Genomic DNA, 18,303 nt, shown 5'->3' with positions numbered 1-18,303 from the left:
CTTCCCAGAGACATTGGCTAATATAGCTGTGATTTGGTGTAATCTAGTACATTCCAAAGGCAAAAATATGCACTTCAGAAGGTTTTTGGTTGTCTGTTTCTTTGTTTTCAGCTTCAAGGATAAGTAATCTCTGGCAAAGCTTAGCTAGTTAGTATTAAATTTTAACACTATCCACTACAGGCAGGAAAATTCCTTCCACTCATTCGTCAGTTTGGTAGGAGAATCTCAAAAGACTCTGAGGGTACCTTTGAGCACACTACTAATCATTCTGACCCTCAGTTTATCCATCTGTAAAGTTAGAATATTACCTCTCTCACAAGAAAACTGTGAAGCTTAATTCAATGAGTAAGAGGGAGATTAAGGTGTTGATTTTGATTAATTTGAATGGATGTCTGTATTTGAAAAAAAGGTAATTTTTTAAATGTACACAGAGGCACTTTTAAAAATCACAAATTAATCTTTTATTGGACCAACTTCTGTTGGTGAAAGACACAAGCTTTGGAGCTACACAGAGCTCTTCTTCAGGTCAGGCTCTTTGTAGCTTGAAAGCTTGTCTCTTTCACCAACAGAAGTGGCCTAATAAAAGATATTACTTCACCCACCTTGTCTCTCTAGTATCTTGGGACCAAGAAATCTACAACACTGTATCAATAAATTAATTGATAGCACATTAAGATCTTTGGAAATAAATAGGGTACAAAGGCTAACTTCATATAAATTAGAAAATTAAAGATTTAATAATTACTGTCAAGTATCAGAGGGGTAGCCGTGTTAGTCTGGATCTGTAAAAGCAGCAGAGAATCCTGTGGCACCTTATAGACTAACAGACGTTTTGGAGCATGAGCTTTCGTGGGTGAATACATTGCCACAGGATTCTCTGCTGCTTTTAATAATTACTGAAATCCTGTTCAAGAATTTTCCACAACATGTGTGTTACCCTGTGTTGTTCTTGCTTTTTTCTATAAAATGTATCAATTAACAATTGTGAAAATTCTTTGTTATGATGGGCTATGTCGAAGTATTTGATGTTTTAATTTAATTTTAAGTTACAAGACTTCTGCATACAGCAGGTAACATCCCTAAATTTTCAAAGTGTGAGGGAGAGTTTTAGTTATGCATTTTCCACTGATTTGAATTACATGGCTAAAATTTCATGCAAGGCTTTGAAAATTCAGGAACCAATTACTAACAGTGCTAGAGGAGAGACAGAATGGGCCATAACCATGGTTTAGTAGTTCTCTGATGGGCCTGTAAATTTCAGAAGAATTTAGGTTTTCATTTAAAATAAATTAAGTTTCTAACCCTTATGGCTGAAACCTTTGAAATGTGACAATTAGCAGCACTGTTTTGCTAAATCTATTGACCTCTTTAACAATAGCCGAGAGGTGGATTGACCTATTTCAGTAGAAGTTAATTCTGAAGCCTAATTATGCTGATTTAAATGTCAACTTTATTAACTATTCCACTGCTGATAATTTTAGAAGAAATAGTTAATATATGCATATCTACTGTGGCTAGAAAATATAACAGTAAGAAATGGAAAAGATTCATGAGATCATATAATTATCCCTTAAAAAACAAAGCAGGATTGTTCCCTGCAGTCTAATCTTCAGGATTTTGTCTATTTTAGATTAGAATGTCCAAAGTGAGATTATTCACAGTTTAACAGCTCTCACCATTAAAAATTTTCCTGTTTTTTTTTTTTTTTTAATTCCTAAATATTTCAACCTATTACTCCTAGTTATATCTGAAGGCTGAAAGAAGCCACCCGGGGAATGGGGAACAGAAGTTTCCAAGTGTGAGATAAAGAGAGCCCTAACATTATAACATCCATAAACATAAGCTTTCAGTGTAAGTGCTAGCTTGCCAATTGAACCATTTAAGTTAACCAGTTCACTTATCTCAAATGAAGAATAGTTTAAAATTAGTAGAAGCAGACCTAAGATAAATATACTGGGTAACCTTTTCTTCTTGTGTCTCTGATGGGTGATTTGGCAAATAGATAGCAGCTGTTTTACATGTGGAAGAGGAGATCTTATCTGCAAAGATAGGCAGAGTTATGTCTTTCCACATTCTGTTACATACTCCCCTCCTGGAGGTCAGGTATTAGCTTTCCCCAAGCACTATAAACCTATGTCATATGAGCATAGCATACACAGGTTGGATATTAGGAAACACTATTTCACTAGAAGGGTGGTGAAACACTGGAATGGGTTACCTAGGGAGGTAGTGGAATCTCCATCCTTAGAAGTTTTTAAGGCTTGGCTTGACAAAGCCTTGGCTAGGATGATTTAGTTGGTGTTGGTCCTGCTTTGAGCAGAGGATTGGATTAGATGACCTCCTGAGGTCTCTTCCAATCCTATGATTCTACAGCTACTATGCTGCTTCTTTGTCAAATGGCTTCTTAGCTGTCCCCCTGAAGCTGTGCTTTGCGATTCTTTCAATTGGATTCATAAGAGCACAAACAGCCTTCACTTATGCTTTTGGCTTCCATTACATTTCCCCCCACTAAAGTAAATATGCAGTCTTCCTTGACTCCTCCCCATTTCGCTCAAGCCATACCCTTTTTATATTATAACACTTTGATATATGATGTGTAGGAGAGGAGGGAATATATTTGTATCCATTATTGTCTCTCTGTATGCCTTTCGTCCAGTTTCTTCTCTGTGAGATTAAGGGCATTTTTCTCATTCTGTACTGCATAAGAGGAGGGGAGTATAAAGCTCTAAATTATAGATACCAGTCTGAATTCTGAATACATAAATGGGTATTGCCTCATCCACCATTTTTTTTCCCCCAAGCATAGACAGGTTTTGAAAACATTACCCTTTGTATGAACCAGATAGAAGCATTAACATTAAACCACATGATCAAGAACTGCTGAATTTACAGATAGAAACATGTTTACAGCAGCCAGGGACACATACACATTTTCACCTACCATGCTATATTTCTTTAAAGAAATATTGTTAAACTAGAACAGTATCTGTCTTTCCAATAGCTAAATCCAATGTGTGAACACACAAGCTTAAATTTCACTCACCTGCAAAACGGACTGGATACAGTAGGGATCATATAACAAATCCCGCCATTTAGGCAAAAAGGTCCATAACTGGTGCCACAGAGTTCTTCATGATCTGAAAAGAACAGATACACAGAGAGAGACTTATTATACTTTTACTCAGGAGGAATCAAGACGTGAAAAAAATATACCATGTGGTGTTTTGGGTTTTGTTTTGTTGTTTTCTTTAAATTATAACACAAAAGATACAACTGGCTTAAAAACACTAGAAACTAATAAAGGACAGTTTTACTCTCCAACACATCAGTATGTACCACCATGTATCAAATAACATCAGTGATTGTAACTGTCGATACAAGTACTAAAGTTTATTTTACAAAATATATAGCAAATGTACCAGCAAATCAGAACGCAGGCTTAAAGTTTGAGGAAGTGGGAGCAGTGCCATTAGTAAGGAATGACACAGCTTTGAAATCTTCCTCCTGGCTTTCACATTTGGGAAGCATAGTGAATATGTTGGGTCAGATGCTAGCCCTTATCAAGACTGCTTTGCACTGCTCTAGTGGTGCAAAGCAGCTTTAAAATCAGTTATATGGGGATTCCTATGGCATACTAGAATCCACAGATGTGGAGGCAGTATAGCCAATCCTATACTCCTGCTCCTCCCAGCGTAGGAATGGGGCCAGGGAAAGGGGAGGATGGCCTAAGTGCTGCTGCAGTCTAACTGTCCCTGGCAGTGAATGGCCCCTTGGACCTTTAGGCTGCTCCAACCTTCAATGAAAATTGACCCATCCCCCTGCTGACTCCAGCCAACTTTGGTTCACGCAGCTGCACCAAGCACCAGTTTGGCACATCTGAGGAGCTAGTTCATTAATACTTGTGTGGAGAAACTGCAATATAAGAGTGCTTCTAACAATTACATTTGTTTCTTATAATGTAATTTCAAAAGAGTACATTTTTCATGATTGATTTTATACATGAATTTTCAATGTAGGCTCCTTAATAAGCTATCCAGATCCATCATTTGGATACTCAGATTGGGATTTAGAGAAGTAATTATCCATTTTATGTACCTAAATGCCAATCTGGGCATCTAAATGCAGGATTTGGACACCTCAGTAAGAAGTCCATGTTTTTAAAACTGGAGTAGGTGGGTGGGTTGTATATGCAAGTGAGTATCTAGCCATATATATGTGGAGGGAGGGAGAATTTATTTTATTAATCTCACTTATTAAACCCAAGCATTTCCTTTAAAACAGGAATAGAACAGGCCTGTGATATCACAAACCTGAGAATCATGTGTTATCTCACACTTTAGGTGTGATTATTTTCACTGTTATTTCTAGCCATATCTGAAAATGAGACTGCAGAATGCCTACTGTTCGCGTATGGCAAAATGTGCCTTCAGCAGTGCATACAAAATATACTATTATGGAAAAAGGTCTTTTATTCCTCTGTAAGTAAGAGTAGGGTAAAGGCTCTGGCTCACTGAAGAGCCATGTTGCCATGGGGGAGGAGGACCTAGGATAGTAGTTCATGCCACAGCCAACCTCCCAAATGTTCTGAGATCTGCAGGAAATTCTTGTAGAACACAGAACATCTGCCCTCTCTGCAGTCCCACTAGATATGCCTCCACTCCATGGCAAAATGTCTCAGGAACTCTGGAGAGGGAGAGACATGTAGAGAGAGAGAGAGTCAAAATAATCCATTTGAATAATTTGAGTATAATGCTCTGTGGGTGTGGGTGTAAATTACAAGAATGAATATTGTCATTCTTGAGTACAGTAACATCAACAAAACCAGTTCTTCAGGGAATCTCATCACAGACTTAATTCCTGGATATACTGCCACTTTCCAGAGCCACTACTTGCAACAAAGAGGAAAAAAATGTATCCTTCATTTGTTTAAAGTAACTGCCAATAAGCGGGCTATTTAGAGAATACCTTTACACTCATGTGGGTCAAGTATCTCATCATCAATCCATTTATACTTTTCAATCTTTCTGATCTGAGCAAATAGTATTTTGCTGCTGTTTATTAAAAGTAACACTGTGTAAAGTGGCCTACAAATTTTGAATAAATGAAAGAATAAAATAAAATACAAGATGCTATAATATCAAGAGAAATTATTGCAATCAATGTCACAATTCATGGTCATCTCATTAGATAATTTTGACCAAATTCTGCCTTTAGGCATGCACAGCTCTCACCAGTGACATTAGGAGTCAAGTTTGAGGGCCAAGAACAGGGCCAAAATTTGCCCCTTTAAGTTTACAGTCAGTGATTTGGAAGACTGTAATTAATACAAGTATTATATGAGTGTCAGAAGGGGTTCTAATACAGGTAGGACCCAGATACATTAGCATCAGAGAGGGTGGAGTATAGCTTGAGACTTTCTACAGAGATGAACTGTTTTAATAACAAGACCTGCCAGTTCATCTAGCGAGTACTATACTTTGCTGACAAAATAAACTCATCTAACCTGAATTGCTATCTCTGTTTTTATTCTGATTCTATTAAATCTGTTATTAGGAAAGATTGTGTTTTATTTTGAAAGACCTTGCTGTGCCTTTTTTACAAGTGAAGTTAAAAAACTGTTTTAATCTAAAAATTCAAATTATAAACTTAGAGAGTCAAAGGTATTCTACAGTTAAATTAGTATTACCAAGACAGAAAGGTCATACAAGATAAATGTTGATGAGAGGGAAACATTATCAATATCAATCTAGATTATAAATAAATAATTGGATATTGTCATCAGCTTTTCAAATTAATACCACTGTAGAAATGGCACCAACATATTATGGACATTCTATGTCATGTATATGTATATTTTGATATATTGCTTTACTTGCTGAGGACAGAAAATAAAGGGGGAGGCAACACATTTTATTTAGAAAGTGGTCAAACAGTGGCAACTTTATTGAACCAAAATTACGCAAAATTGATTCTTGCAGCCCTAACACAGCAGTGGTTCAAAGTGGAAGAGGCGATAGTAGCCTCTAAGTACTCATATAACTAAGACTTACTCATATAACTAAGACCTACATTTTCAAATTGGCATATTCAACACTTTATATGCACAGTCAGGTGTATGCATGTGCACATATCCAAATAGCCTTGTGATCATGCACTGGGCCCTGTGTGTGCATATTCTGGTCAGACACATGGTAAATTGTATGCACACTTCTATCTGTACCCATTTGAAAATCTGGGCCAGAATGCCCTATGTGTTGGGGGAACAAAAATCCTCAACACCACCTAACCCCATAGAAACGTCCTTCCTACACATATATTTGTCCCCAATCCAGAGGCTAAACTAATTACTCTTTACCCAGCAAACATTACCCTAAAGTTGCAATCATGAATAAAAAAGAAAAAGAACTCAAAACTGTCAGGTGGCAGATTAGAAAGGATCTGCTTTGTCCTGTCTCCTTTTATAAGTAGCCCTGGGCCATATGCCAGCCAATCTCAGAACTTCTGAAAGGTATTAAGACTGGCCAATGCAAACCCTCCTTACAAAAATTGAAAGCTCTGGTCCGTTTCCCCAGGAGTAGAGTTGGCTCTCAGGAGAAGCCACAACAATCCAGCACCAGCTGTTGTAATCAGTGCAACTATAGTGAACTATAAATAAACATCTGAGTAAAAATAAACTTACAAGAAATTACCTGTTCGCATATTATTCTGACAATAATTTTTATTCTTGGTTAGAGGCTAGTTTTCTAAAACAGCACCTAAAGACAAAAATTTAAATTTAGCATTTTAATCCTATTGTATTTTGCCTGAGTAAATAACTATATGAATGTACTTTCACTTATGTTGCAAACTAAGAAGTTTGTCTACTGTAGATAAAAATATTCTGTTATACTATATGTAAACTCAATTAATTTTAAAACTAATGGCAAACATTCATACATAGAGTCAAATTCCATAAACCTTTATGGGATAGTGCTACTGATAAAGCAGATACACCTTAAGACTTGTTTGAATAATGAAAACATTGAAAAATAGTTCTGCAGAGGAATTCCTCCTGGAAGAGAATGTAGTAATTCAGGATTTACAGTGCTTAATGCTTTTAGAAAATCTACACTATTACCTACACTGATATCTAATTAAACTCTGTCGCTTTATAAATTCCAGTGCACATAAAAAAGCCAGTCATGATTCTGAAGTCAAATTAAGTTTTGCTGCAGGATTGGGCCTCATTTTTGCAATTTACTAGTATGTGAAACTTACTGTCTCACAATTTTTGGTTTTGTTGTTTGTTTGTTTTCTATTTTGTCTGATTGTAAAATTAAATTAGAAGCTGTGAGTTTAATAACATTCAAAAAAGTATTAGTTATACATGGATTACAGAGGATAATTTTTTATAAGGGATATAAATTCTTCTACATCAAGACACAAACCAACCACTACTAGAGACAGCTAGGAAAAAAACTTCCCTTTTGGGAAGTTTATTCCATAATTGTCCACTGTAGGATTTCCTGTACCTTATTCTAAAACATCTAGTTGTGGCCATTGTCAGAAAGGATGCATCGTTGAATTGGACTGGTCTGGTATGGCAGAATAGTTTCCTATTTCTGAATTTATTTTGCTTTAATTCACATATCATACTGTATAGTAAACCACTAAAAATAGAACATGCAAGAATAAATTAATTGTGGCAGCATATAGCCACAGGTTAGGAGAAATATGGAGAAGTACCACCACCAGTAAGATCACAATGCCACCAGAGGACAATAGCCACTACATCACCTTTAAAGAGTATGCAGTGTTTACTCCTCTTTGCATCATCCATCCAAGGTACTTCCTTCCTCCCAGCATTTAAAAGATTTTTTTCCAGTTAAATAGCAAAACAAAGAATTTAGAAGCATTACTAGAAAGAAATGCTTCTGCCTGAACCTCTCTAGTTGTACAAAACAAGTTTATATAGAAGCTTGTTTCAAAAGATTAAAAAGATTTGTACTTACTGTATAATGTAAGTAGATAATTCTGTTCCTCACAGGAACTTAAATCACTTCTTTACTCCTTTAAGTGTCCTGACCCTACAAGAGAAATCTAAAATGGCAACTCCCTACATTACAAAGATGTAATACAAAGTCTCCACCCAAAAGGAAGTCCTCCTCTTTGGCTCTCACACATACATACAACTTTATCCACTGTAAGTGTACATAACAAAATAGAGTTAAAAGTAATACATGGCACAAAACAAACAAAAAAATCTCAAAAATAACTTACCTCAAAACTAAAATGTTTACAGCAAACACATTATCTTGGAGATGTGGTATGTTCAGCAGAACCCAAGGTTTGCATTGTATACCTGCTGTTAAAAAGCTGAAGATTTATGTGTGTGCATAGTGCAATGTGGGTGAGGTTGAGAAAAAGACAAAGGTGTGCACAGAGGCCAAGTATGGCCCGGGGAAACGCCCCTCTGTGCTCACAAAAGATTTCTCACATTTTCACAACTGTAATCCTAGCAGATCCTTGATTATAAACAAGTGCTGTATTGTAGGTGATATTTGGCTGAATTCCAAAGCAGTGTCCAAATTGCAACATAAAAAGAATACATTGCAGCCAAGTATCTGGTTACAAGATAAATTTAAGCAAATCAGAAAACTTTTAATTTTTATCCCATAAACGACAGCGTTCCTCTTTTTAAAATGTTCCACTACTGTGAAATACCTAAGAGCTCTCATTCCCAATCAGTTTAAATAAGATACATGACCTAACGTTACACTAACTGCTTCACCAGGTTTAATTAGCTGCAACCTCCTCTTTACTGTGATAGCTTGCCTAAGTATTGTTTAAAGCAGGGGTAGCCAACCTGAGCCTGAGAAGGAGCCAGAATTAACCAATGTACATTGCCAAAGAGCCACAGTAATAAGTCAGCAGCCCTCCATCAGCTTCCCCCATCCACTGCTCCAAGCGCCTCCCACCCACCAGCAGCCCCACCAACCAACGCCTCCCCCTTCCTCCCCGCACCTCCCGATCAGCTGTTTTGTGGCATGCAGGAGGCTTTGGGAGGGAGGGGGAGGAGCGAGGGCACAACAGGCTCAGGGATGGGGTAGGAAGGGGTAGAGTGGGGGCAGGGCCTGTGCAGAGCCAGGGGTTGAGCAGTGAGCACCCCCCAGCACATTGGAAAGTTGGTACCTGTAGCTCCAGCCCTCGAGTCGGTGCCTATACAAGGAGCCGCATATTAACTTCTGAACAGCCGCATGTGGCTCCAGAGCCACAGGTTGGCCACTCCTGGTTTAAAAGAAGATCTTATCCAGATGTTTGTATGTATTGAAAACATTTGTTCTTTAAGATATATCTGGTCTTTATATAAACATGGAACAAAAAATGCCCCACTTAATCTCAGGCAAATTAGCTTTCTCCAATCTGCTACATTTTGTCCCATAATCCATTACTTTTTAGACATCCAATACATAATTGAACCCGGTTAACTCTGTTATAACAAATTTCCCCACTGCCCCTATCAAAGCTATATACCAGTCCAACATATCAGAAACTGAATTTCCAGTGCCTGGTCCCTGTGTAGTCAATTACATCTGTGCAAACTAGGTGTAAACTAAAATGAATGAAGAATTTTGATTTGCTTGTAGTTTTACATTCAAATTACACAGGTGTAAATGACTAGACAGGGTGTGAGACAGTGGGGAATCAGTCCAACAAACCTCTATCTAGTCTTATTCTATCATAATTCTTATTTCCAGCACAAAGCAACAAGTTTAAAATAACTATCTCCATGCACCAGCCACTGTAACAAAACAGGTTTCAGAGTAGCAGCCATGTTAGTCTGTATCCGCAAAAAGAATAGGAGTACTTGTGGCACTTTAGAGACTAACAAATTCATTTGAGCATAAGCTTTCGTGGGCTACACCAGCCCATCCGTTGAAGTCGGCCGGTAGCCCACAAAAGCTTATGCTCAAATAAATTTGTTAGTCTCTAAGGTGTCACAAGTACTCCTGTTCTTTTTGTAACAAAATAGTAACTTACCTCAGGCTTTTTCTTCTTTAAGCTTTGGATCCTGGAAGCAAGTGAGGATTCATGCCATGGAAGAAGCCTCTTTACCAAAAGTAACTTTATTCAGCTAAGAGGAAAATATTAATTTATTTCAACACTTACATGATTGTTGATAATACCAACTTTAAGCATATGGTTTAAACTCTCTGACCCCACCCTAATTGAAACCTTTATGAAAAGTGTTACTTCTTTACCAAAACATATTTCCCATCTGTTTTATTTTTTCCATTCTACCAAATACAATATATCTTAATGCTACAACTAATTGGTGGGAAATGGATTCACACACCCTCCTACACACAAATTTCAACTAGTTCACTTTATGACCTGTAACTTTTATCTTACCTCCATTAAACTTAGAGAGCCCAATACATCCCTGGTGTAATACTGTTGAAGTTGTTAGGGTTACATCAGGGATGAATTTTGCCCAGGTGTACATCAGCTTCTGACTCCACTTTCTGTTTTAAAATAAGAAGGTACTATTCCATATGTTTCTGAATTGGATCAAAACTGAAATTAGAGCCCCTAGAAATTAGTGTCCAGGGGACACTTGAATGGAGGGGGGGGGGAGACTCTCATCATCTCAAGTGAGTACCCTAACTGGGCTAAAAGTTATGATCCAGCTCCCCCTCCCTTTTTCCAAGACACACTGTAGGCACCTAATTCTAAGAGAGGGTTCACCGCTGAGAACTCCAAGCAGAGATAGTTGCCTCCCTCCAGTCCAGACTTATGTGCCAAACTCCCATTGTACAGGAAGCCTGAGCACTTGACCCAGGCTTTGTGATTTTTCTAGACATCTGCAATTTAGGTGGTGCAAGTCTGAGCATCGCTGCATCTAAGTCTCTCTGTGAATCTAGCCCCTAGTGCTTATGCTTCTTATTTGTCTAAGGAACATATTACTAGTCTGAGGACTTGATTTTCAAAAACTCTCATATACCATCTTGCATGTAATTTGCATAAGTCATTGCCGGCATTCTGCACACAAATCAGTTCTTTGCATGCATAAATGACCACTTATATGTATAACTAGCTACCTGCATGTGCAATGCCTACTTTAGACATGCAATTGTAACGGCTCACACAAACTTGAGACCTATAGGCCAGCAAATATGTATACTTAACTGTACATTTTCATTTTTGAAAATGGAATCCTGAAAGTCACAAAAATCTCTGTCAATAAGGGACAAGCTGAGAGAAACATTTTGTTACATAATATTGGAAATAATCTTTCAATTTAGAAATGACAGGACCCAGATTGCTAGATGGTATCACTTTACTTGGTATCTCAATAGAGAAAATTTCAGACAGGTATTCATATATTCAACCCTAAATAGACAAAATCTATACAGGATTCTATCTCAATCAATTCTACTCTGATGCTTTTTCTGTATCTTATCATGATACCAGTTCTGAAGACAATAAATATTGTTTGACAGACTACAGCACGTAGATTAAAAAATTCTAATGTCAGCAGAACATAATGCTATACTTATATTTTTGCCTCTTCTGTTATCTGAAGGTTCCATTTGATATGTCTTTAATCTCAGCTATATTGTTTGGAATTCTGTAATCCATCAAATTTAATTAGATCTGTTAATAACAATAGCCTTAATTCCACAAAGTATGTACACATTTAAGTCAGTGGGACTTAAGCATGTGCATAAAAGCTTTGCAGAACTGGAGTCTGTGAGGTATATATTGAATGTGTATATATTCTCTTATGCAGAAGCACAAGGCCCTAAACAGAGTGGAAAGCTGGGTTTTTGCTTCATGGTGGGTGATCATTCCTGTGGGTGGGCCCACTGTGCACTCTGCAACAGTTCTCTGCTCTGGAGTACAGGGTGGATTTGTTGGGGCTATGGTTTGGGAAAAGCCAGTAAGTTTCTGCACAGGTTGGATCCACTAATCCACAAAGCTGCATAACAGAGAAGCCTACAGTTGCGACTGCACCCCATATATGAGAATGCCTCTTTCTGTGACTGAAGGTTGGGAGGAGCCCTTTGCTCAGAGCACTATGATCTGTCTCTAAATGATCTTGTTTGCATTACCCCCTGCATGCTTACTAACAATCTTTTATACTACTAATTTCCTGTGTACTTGAGCTTAAATTTATATTTTTAAATTATTAAATTGCCAGCTATTCTGTACATCTGTGACTTGCTTCATCCCAAGAGGACGGGAAATTGGAGAACTTGCATGTGCAGGCAGATTTTTAAAAAGGAATTAAATTAACTGCAACACCACATATATTCCATATTTTTGTGTTGCTTTGCTCACCACACACTTTTTAAAAACAATCTCCACAAAAGTCCCTAAAGATGATAGATAAATTACTGAAATAACTTTTCTAGTATGAGTTTTCGAATACTTGCTGTTATTTTTATTATGGTAGTATCTAGAGGCGCCACTCAGAATTGGAACCATACCATGCTATGTATTCATAGATTTTTAAGGCCAGAACATACTATTAGATCATCTAGTCTGACCTCCTACAGAATTTCACCATGTTGTCCTTGTATTTAATCCAATCACCTGTTTGTATATTGTAAAAAAACAAAGTAAAAGATGGTCCGTTTTCCCAAAAATGTCTTATCTATTTAAAAGACACAAGTGATTGTAAAAATCAATTTGAATCAAGTGAGACAAAAGAAACATTAATACATAAACTCAGGTTCTTAGGCCAGATATACACACAGTTAGGTGGTTTTGAATGAACTAATTTTAAACAGTAAATTTAAGATACAATATTGTATCTTTTTTGTATAAGTCCTCTACTGTTCATTCACTTACCAGTTATAAATTAGCAGTTTTCTATAGGCATTACAGTAAAATAGGTCTCAAAGTATTTGAAAGTGGGCAGATTTGTGGCCTAAATGGAAATGAGTGCAGGGGACTAGACTAGATGACCTCTCAAGGTCCCTTCCAGTCCTATGATTCTATAGTGTTCTGTGCATAAGAAGCAGCATGGAGGAGAACATGGAGGTGCTTGTGAAAAAAATGAGCAATGGAAGCTGGCAATGTTGGTTGAGTGGAAGGGACAGGAAGAGTGTGATAAGATATAAGAATGGATAAGTTGGGCAGAGCTAAATTGTGAAAGGCCTTAAAGGTAAGAACCAGAAGCTGTATTTGATGTGGCACAGAAGAGAGAGCCAGTGGTGAGACTTGGCGGTCTTTTTACAAAAGTTAAGGAATATGCAAAAATGATACATAGAACTAACTACCCATAAAGAAGATCTTACAGGCCACTGCAACAGCCAGGAAAGCCTCTGCAGCCAGATTGCCCTGCCAGTGAGCCATATCATTTCTGCTTCTGTCAGCAGAAGATTCAGACATCCAGCAGTTCCCAGCCGCAGGAAGTGAGATGCTTCTGAAAAGGTGTCACTCATTCTGTACAGAATCCTTATTGTAAGTTTCATGATCTGAGTGCAGGAAGAGGATCAAGAAGGGGGTTTGGATGAAAAAGTGGTATTGCTCCCTCTTCCTTCACCAATGAAAACCCTGAAGAACCTTCACAGAAAGAACCCCTAGGCTGCTTTTATCTACACAAGCTACACCTCAGCATAGAACTGCCCCCAAAATTAAAGAGCTGACACTGGTTACCCTTTGGCTTCCCCTCTTACTCATGCTAAGGTGTTCTTTCCTAGAGCCGGGTAATTAACGAAGTCTCAAATGTTTTGTGATGGTGTATTTTTGTATATACAACTTGGTTTATGTTTTTACTATAGTTTTCTGAAAACTTTTTTTAAAGGGGGGGAGGGGAGGCTTCACTCTACTTGAATATGTTTGCAACAGTAACCCATCAATGGCCATCATTTGTAATTCCTCCTCCTCCACCCTCAAGATCACATGAACTGATTTCAGTCTGGTTTTACTAGAAAGGGTTCTCTTCTCCTGCAGATAATGCCCTATAGCATTTAAGGCATTTTTCTTTGGCAGCAGATTATTATCACTTCTGAAAACCTGGGTTCAGACAGTACAAGTGACAACTGTAAAACTTTTAGGGAATATATTGTCTCTGTGGCAAATCCTTTAGTCTTTACTTAAGACAAAACTCCCATTGAGGTCAATAGGAGTTTAGTCTGAGTTATGGCTGATGGTCAAGAAAGTAGGATTGAATTTAATAGGAGTTTTGCCATCTTCCTCAATGGGCGTGAGATTATGACCCAAGTAGGGGCTGCAGAATTTGTCCCACTGTTCTTTTTAACCTTTGGAATACTAACTTATTGTATATGAAGGACATCTAAAATTCTTGGTCTAAGGGATAAAGCATTTAAATGCTTCCTCACATTAATCCATGCTGAACTCCTATAGAAATGCTCATGACAGCTATATTAATAACAAATAATTTCTTCCATTTTATTGCTCTTATAATTTACGTAAAGTAAGCAACAATCTCATATATAAGGCAGTTAACATACAAGTGAAATGTATTTATGTATATGCATAGCCATGTGATAGTTTTATTTACTTTGCTGTACCTGCATTTTGCTTACTAATCCATCTCCCCAGGTCTTAGTCTCATGTTCCAAACATCTAAGCATCTTCAGACATATGCCTTTTAAAAATCAATTTATCAGTATTTCTTCCTTTTTCACCCCACACATAGAAACTTAACCTAAATTACATTGGCCAGAAGCCCAGGATGATCAGTTAGTTTTAGACTCCCCAAAGAAGAAGGAATGATGTGAGGCCAGTGCTCAGTCTCTGTTCCCCTGAGCATTGGACAGCAGAGAGGGGGTAGCATACACTTGTCTGTAACAGGATTAAGCAATGGATGTTTTGTCCTTTCCCCCAGCACTTCCAGAGGCAAAGTACCTACCACATGCACAAATGCCATTGAGAACTGCCTGCCATGAGGCTATGTCTTAAAGCCATAATCCAGCCTTCTTCTCAGTTGCGCTACCAACTGTGAATGTAGTCTTTAGAGAAGAACAAGGCCTGATGGGATATTTTTCACTCCCCATCCCTTCTCCTTCTTCATATGTCAGCCATATTTGGTGGGAGAGGGAACCAGCAAGTTATAAAGTTACATGTGGCTGGATCCAATATCAGTGACATTGAATTGTAAATTGAATAAAAGGAAAATGTTGCCAAAGAAATCATATTGGGGAGGTACAGGCACATGGAACTGACACGGCAAGAGTGCAGAGGAACAGCTAAATGTTTGGAATATTGCTGAAATAATTCAGCAAATGGACATGTGCCATGCAGATACCTGACTGATATTTATTGCAACAATTTGTAGATAGGATCTAGCATCTGACATGGTTTTGGTGAAATTAAAATAATTTGGCAGTGGATAGATGACTTGGTGGTGGTTTTGAATATGTTTCTCTGCCCTATCACAACTCTCAGCTGCTACTGTGGAGCAAATGATTACTTCGCTGCTAGGGTGGAATATGAAAAGAATATCTTATTTATATATTGTCCATCACCATATCAGTAGGCACCGTGCCTGGCCAATTGGCCCAAAGAGAAGCAGCTATTCTGCCAAAAGAAGAACTAAGAAAAACATAATCCACAAATGAAGAGCTAGTGAAGAGCACAGATACAATATTCAAAGATGCACTGTTCTATATAGAAAGACCTAGCACTGAGCATTGAAGACAGCTACCAAGACAATCTGACAGATGTGGCAGTTTATACATGTGCTGTTGTTTCTGACAGAGCAATAACTTTTGACCTGGATTAAGTCTAGACTTACAACAAAGATGGAAGAAATGAATCTCACAATTAAAGGTAAATCAGAAGGCACTGAAGATGATCGATGTGAGTACAAATACATTTTAGTCATACAACAAGTATGAGGTTTTGTAGGTTATAATAAACAAGCTGGTCTACATATCAGAAATGTTTGAGTATTTGTGTGAGGGTGTGTGGGAATGCAAATATCTTTTGGGTTGAAGAAGTTATTTTTGGCGTGGCAGTATTTTTGCAGGTGGAAATATGAAAAACTTTAGTTCTTGCCTCTACCAAGTTGACAAAACACGACAGACATTTTATAACTATTGATTTTGCATTCCTGTAACTAAGAACAATGGCTAAATTTTTAAAGCAGACATTTTCATACTGGTAACTTGTAAGGTGTCATTTATACTTTTAAAAAGTAAGTGGCAGGCATCCTATGTTTACAAGTGACGGCAGTGCATGCATAATAACTACTTTTCATAAAGATTTTTACTCTAAACTTGTTCTTCTAAAGAAATTCTTTCAATGCACTTATCTTCATTCTGTATTTAACCACTGTTTTATTTTGCTGATCTCTCTCTTACTCAAACACACACAGATCTCAGTACAGCTCAATGTGCCTGCAGAAAATTGCCCACATGAGTAATTTGCTGGATTAGGGCGCAAGAGTTAATTTACTTTAGTCTTGAACAGACCTAGTGATTATGCCTCAATGATCACCTTGGCTCGCAGATGGTGATACTACTGCATGTACCTCCGTATACCTGCATATACCTGTGTTGCTCGTACCTGTCCCAAAACTGAATTCTTGACTTTTATGGTGGAAGGACCATCAGCAGACCGCCAATGAATGTCTTAACATCCAAGAGAAAGGACAAGCAACAGCTAAGTCCCTGACACAACAAGAACCTCTAGAAGTTGCACCATCAGGGAATCAATCTATGTACAAGAAAGAGGAACCTTCTTGATCAGGTCCCCCTGCTTGCCTTTATACTGGGAAGAAAAGGCAAAAAGTGATCAGATGAGTCTCTCAGACACGAAGGTCAGATGGGACCATCATGATAATCTAGTCTGACTTCCTGCACATTGCAGGCTACGGAACCTCACCCACCTACTCCTGTAATAGGCCCGTAACCTCCAGCTGAGTTACTGAAATCCTCAAATCTTGATTCAAAAACTTCCAGCAACATAGAATCTACCATATACTGTAGTTCAAACCAGCCAGTGAGCTGTGCCCTGTGGTGCAGACAAAGGTGAAACATGCCCCACCACACCTCTCTGATCTGGGGGGGAATTCCCTCCTGACACCAAATATGGCAACCAACTACTGCCTGAGCATGAGACCCACCAGCCAGATACCTAGGAAAGAATTCTATGTTGGGACCTTGAAAGGTCATTGAGTCCACTCCCATTTTCACTAGCAGGACCAAGTACTGTCCCTGACCATTTTTTTTTTTTGCCCCAGATCCCTAATGCCCCCCTCAAGGATTGAGCTCACAACCCATGGTTTGGTAGGTCAATGCTCAAACCACTGAGCTATCTCTCCCCCTGCAGATGGGCCATATGCCATTGTAGGCAATCTCATCATACCATCCATTTTGTAAACTCATCAAGCTCAGTCTTAAACCATATTAAGTATTTTGGCTCCCCCACACACATACACACACTCCCCTTGGAAAGCTGTTACAGAACTTTACTCCTCTGATGGTTAGAAACCTTCACTTAATTCCAAGCATAAATTTATCGATGTCTAGTTTATATCCATTTGTTTTTATACCAAAATTGACCCCTAACTTAAATAACTTCTCTCCCTCCCTTGGTGTTTATCCTTCTGATGTATTGATAGAGAACAGTCATATCTCCCCATATGCTTTGTTTTGTTAGGCTAAAGAAGACAAGCTCCTTAAGTCTCCTCTTGTAAGGAAGGTTTTCTGTTTCTCTAATCATCCAAGTAGCCCTTCTCTGTGCTTGTTCCAGTTTGAATTAATCTTTCTTAAACATGGGAGACCAGAACTGCACCCAGTATTCCAGATGAATTCTCACCAGTGCTTTGTCAATGGTAATAACGCATCCCTATCTCTACTGGAAGTACCTTGCTGGATGCATTCTAGGATTGCATGACCCTTTTTCATGGTCACAACACGTTGGTGGCTCCCTCAGTTCTTCTAACTCAGAGCACATCTTTCAAATCTCTGAAATAGAGGAGGTTCAATCAGGATCTGCAGAGTCCATATGCTTGGGGCAGCGGGGGAAGTCTCTACACTGTGTGACCTGCTAGCAGTGGCAATAATCAGAAGGAGGGCTCAGGAGTATAACTAATTAAAAAGTGACAAACAATACTTTTCCAGGTGAAGCTACCAATATGACCTGAAGGTATTATCAAGAGAATGATGCTTTATAAAGAAATCAAATTCCAGATAGCAGTTCTGCATATTTCAACAATTGTCACATAATGAACAGACATTCATTATGTTTTTGCAGCAGAAAGGGATTTCAGTTCTGCTTTTTGTACAGTAGCTTCAGCAAGCACAAAGCATATCTCAACACAGCATTTTGATCCATTTAGAT

General features: G+C 38.2%; 1 protein-coding gene across 6 annotated transcripts in view; it reads right to left on the bottom strand.

The window, feature by feature from the left end:
• The window catches only part of NRG4 (neuregulin 4), a 52,160-nt gene that overhangs the window by 26,236 nt on the left and 7,621 nt on the right, over positions 1-18,303 (bottom strand). For 2 of the 6 annotated variants that reach the window (XM_075069534.1, XM_032763074.2), the window contains exons 2-5: positions 10,021-10,114; positions 7,992-8,066; positions 6,690-6,755; positions 3,044-3,137 (exon numbers count right to left, since the gene is read on the bottom strand). In XM_075069534.1, the coding sequence (XP_074925635.1) occupies positions 3,044-3,137; positions 6,690-6,699 (104 nt within the window). In that variant the 5' untranslated portion in view covers positions 6,700-6,755; positions 7,992-8,066; positions 10,021-10,114. Of the gene's footprint in view, positions 1-3,043; positions 3,138-6,689; positions 6,756-7,991; positions 8,067-8,259; positions 8,370-10,020; positions 10,115-17,827; positions 17,911-18,303 lie in introns of those variants that run through there. The other 4 variants (XM_032763073.2, XM_032763077.2, XM_075069535.1 and 1 more) reach the window with 4 other exon arrangements.

The sequence above is a fragment of the Chelonoidis abingdonii genome, chromosome 9, assembly GCF_003597395.2.
Source record: "Chelonoidis abingdonii isolate Lonesome George chromosome 9, CheloAbing_2.0, whole genome shotgun sequence".
Classification (NCBI taxonomy): Eukaryota; Metazoa; Chordata; order Testudines; family Testudinidae; genus Chelonoidis; species Chelonoidis abingdonii.
This window is presented reverse-complemented; position numbering and strand designations above follow the sequence as displayed.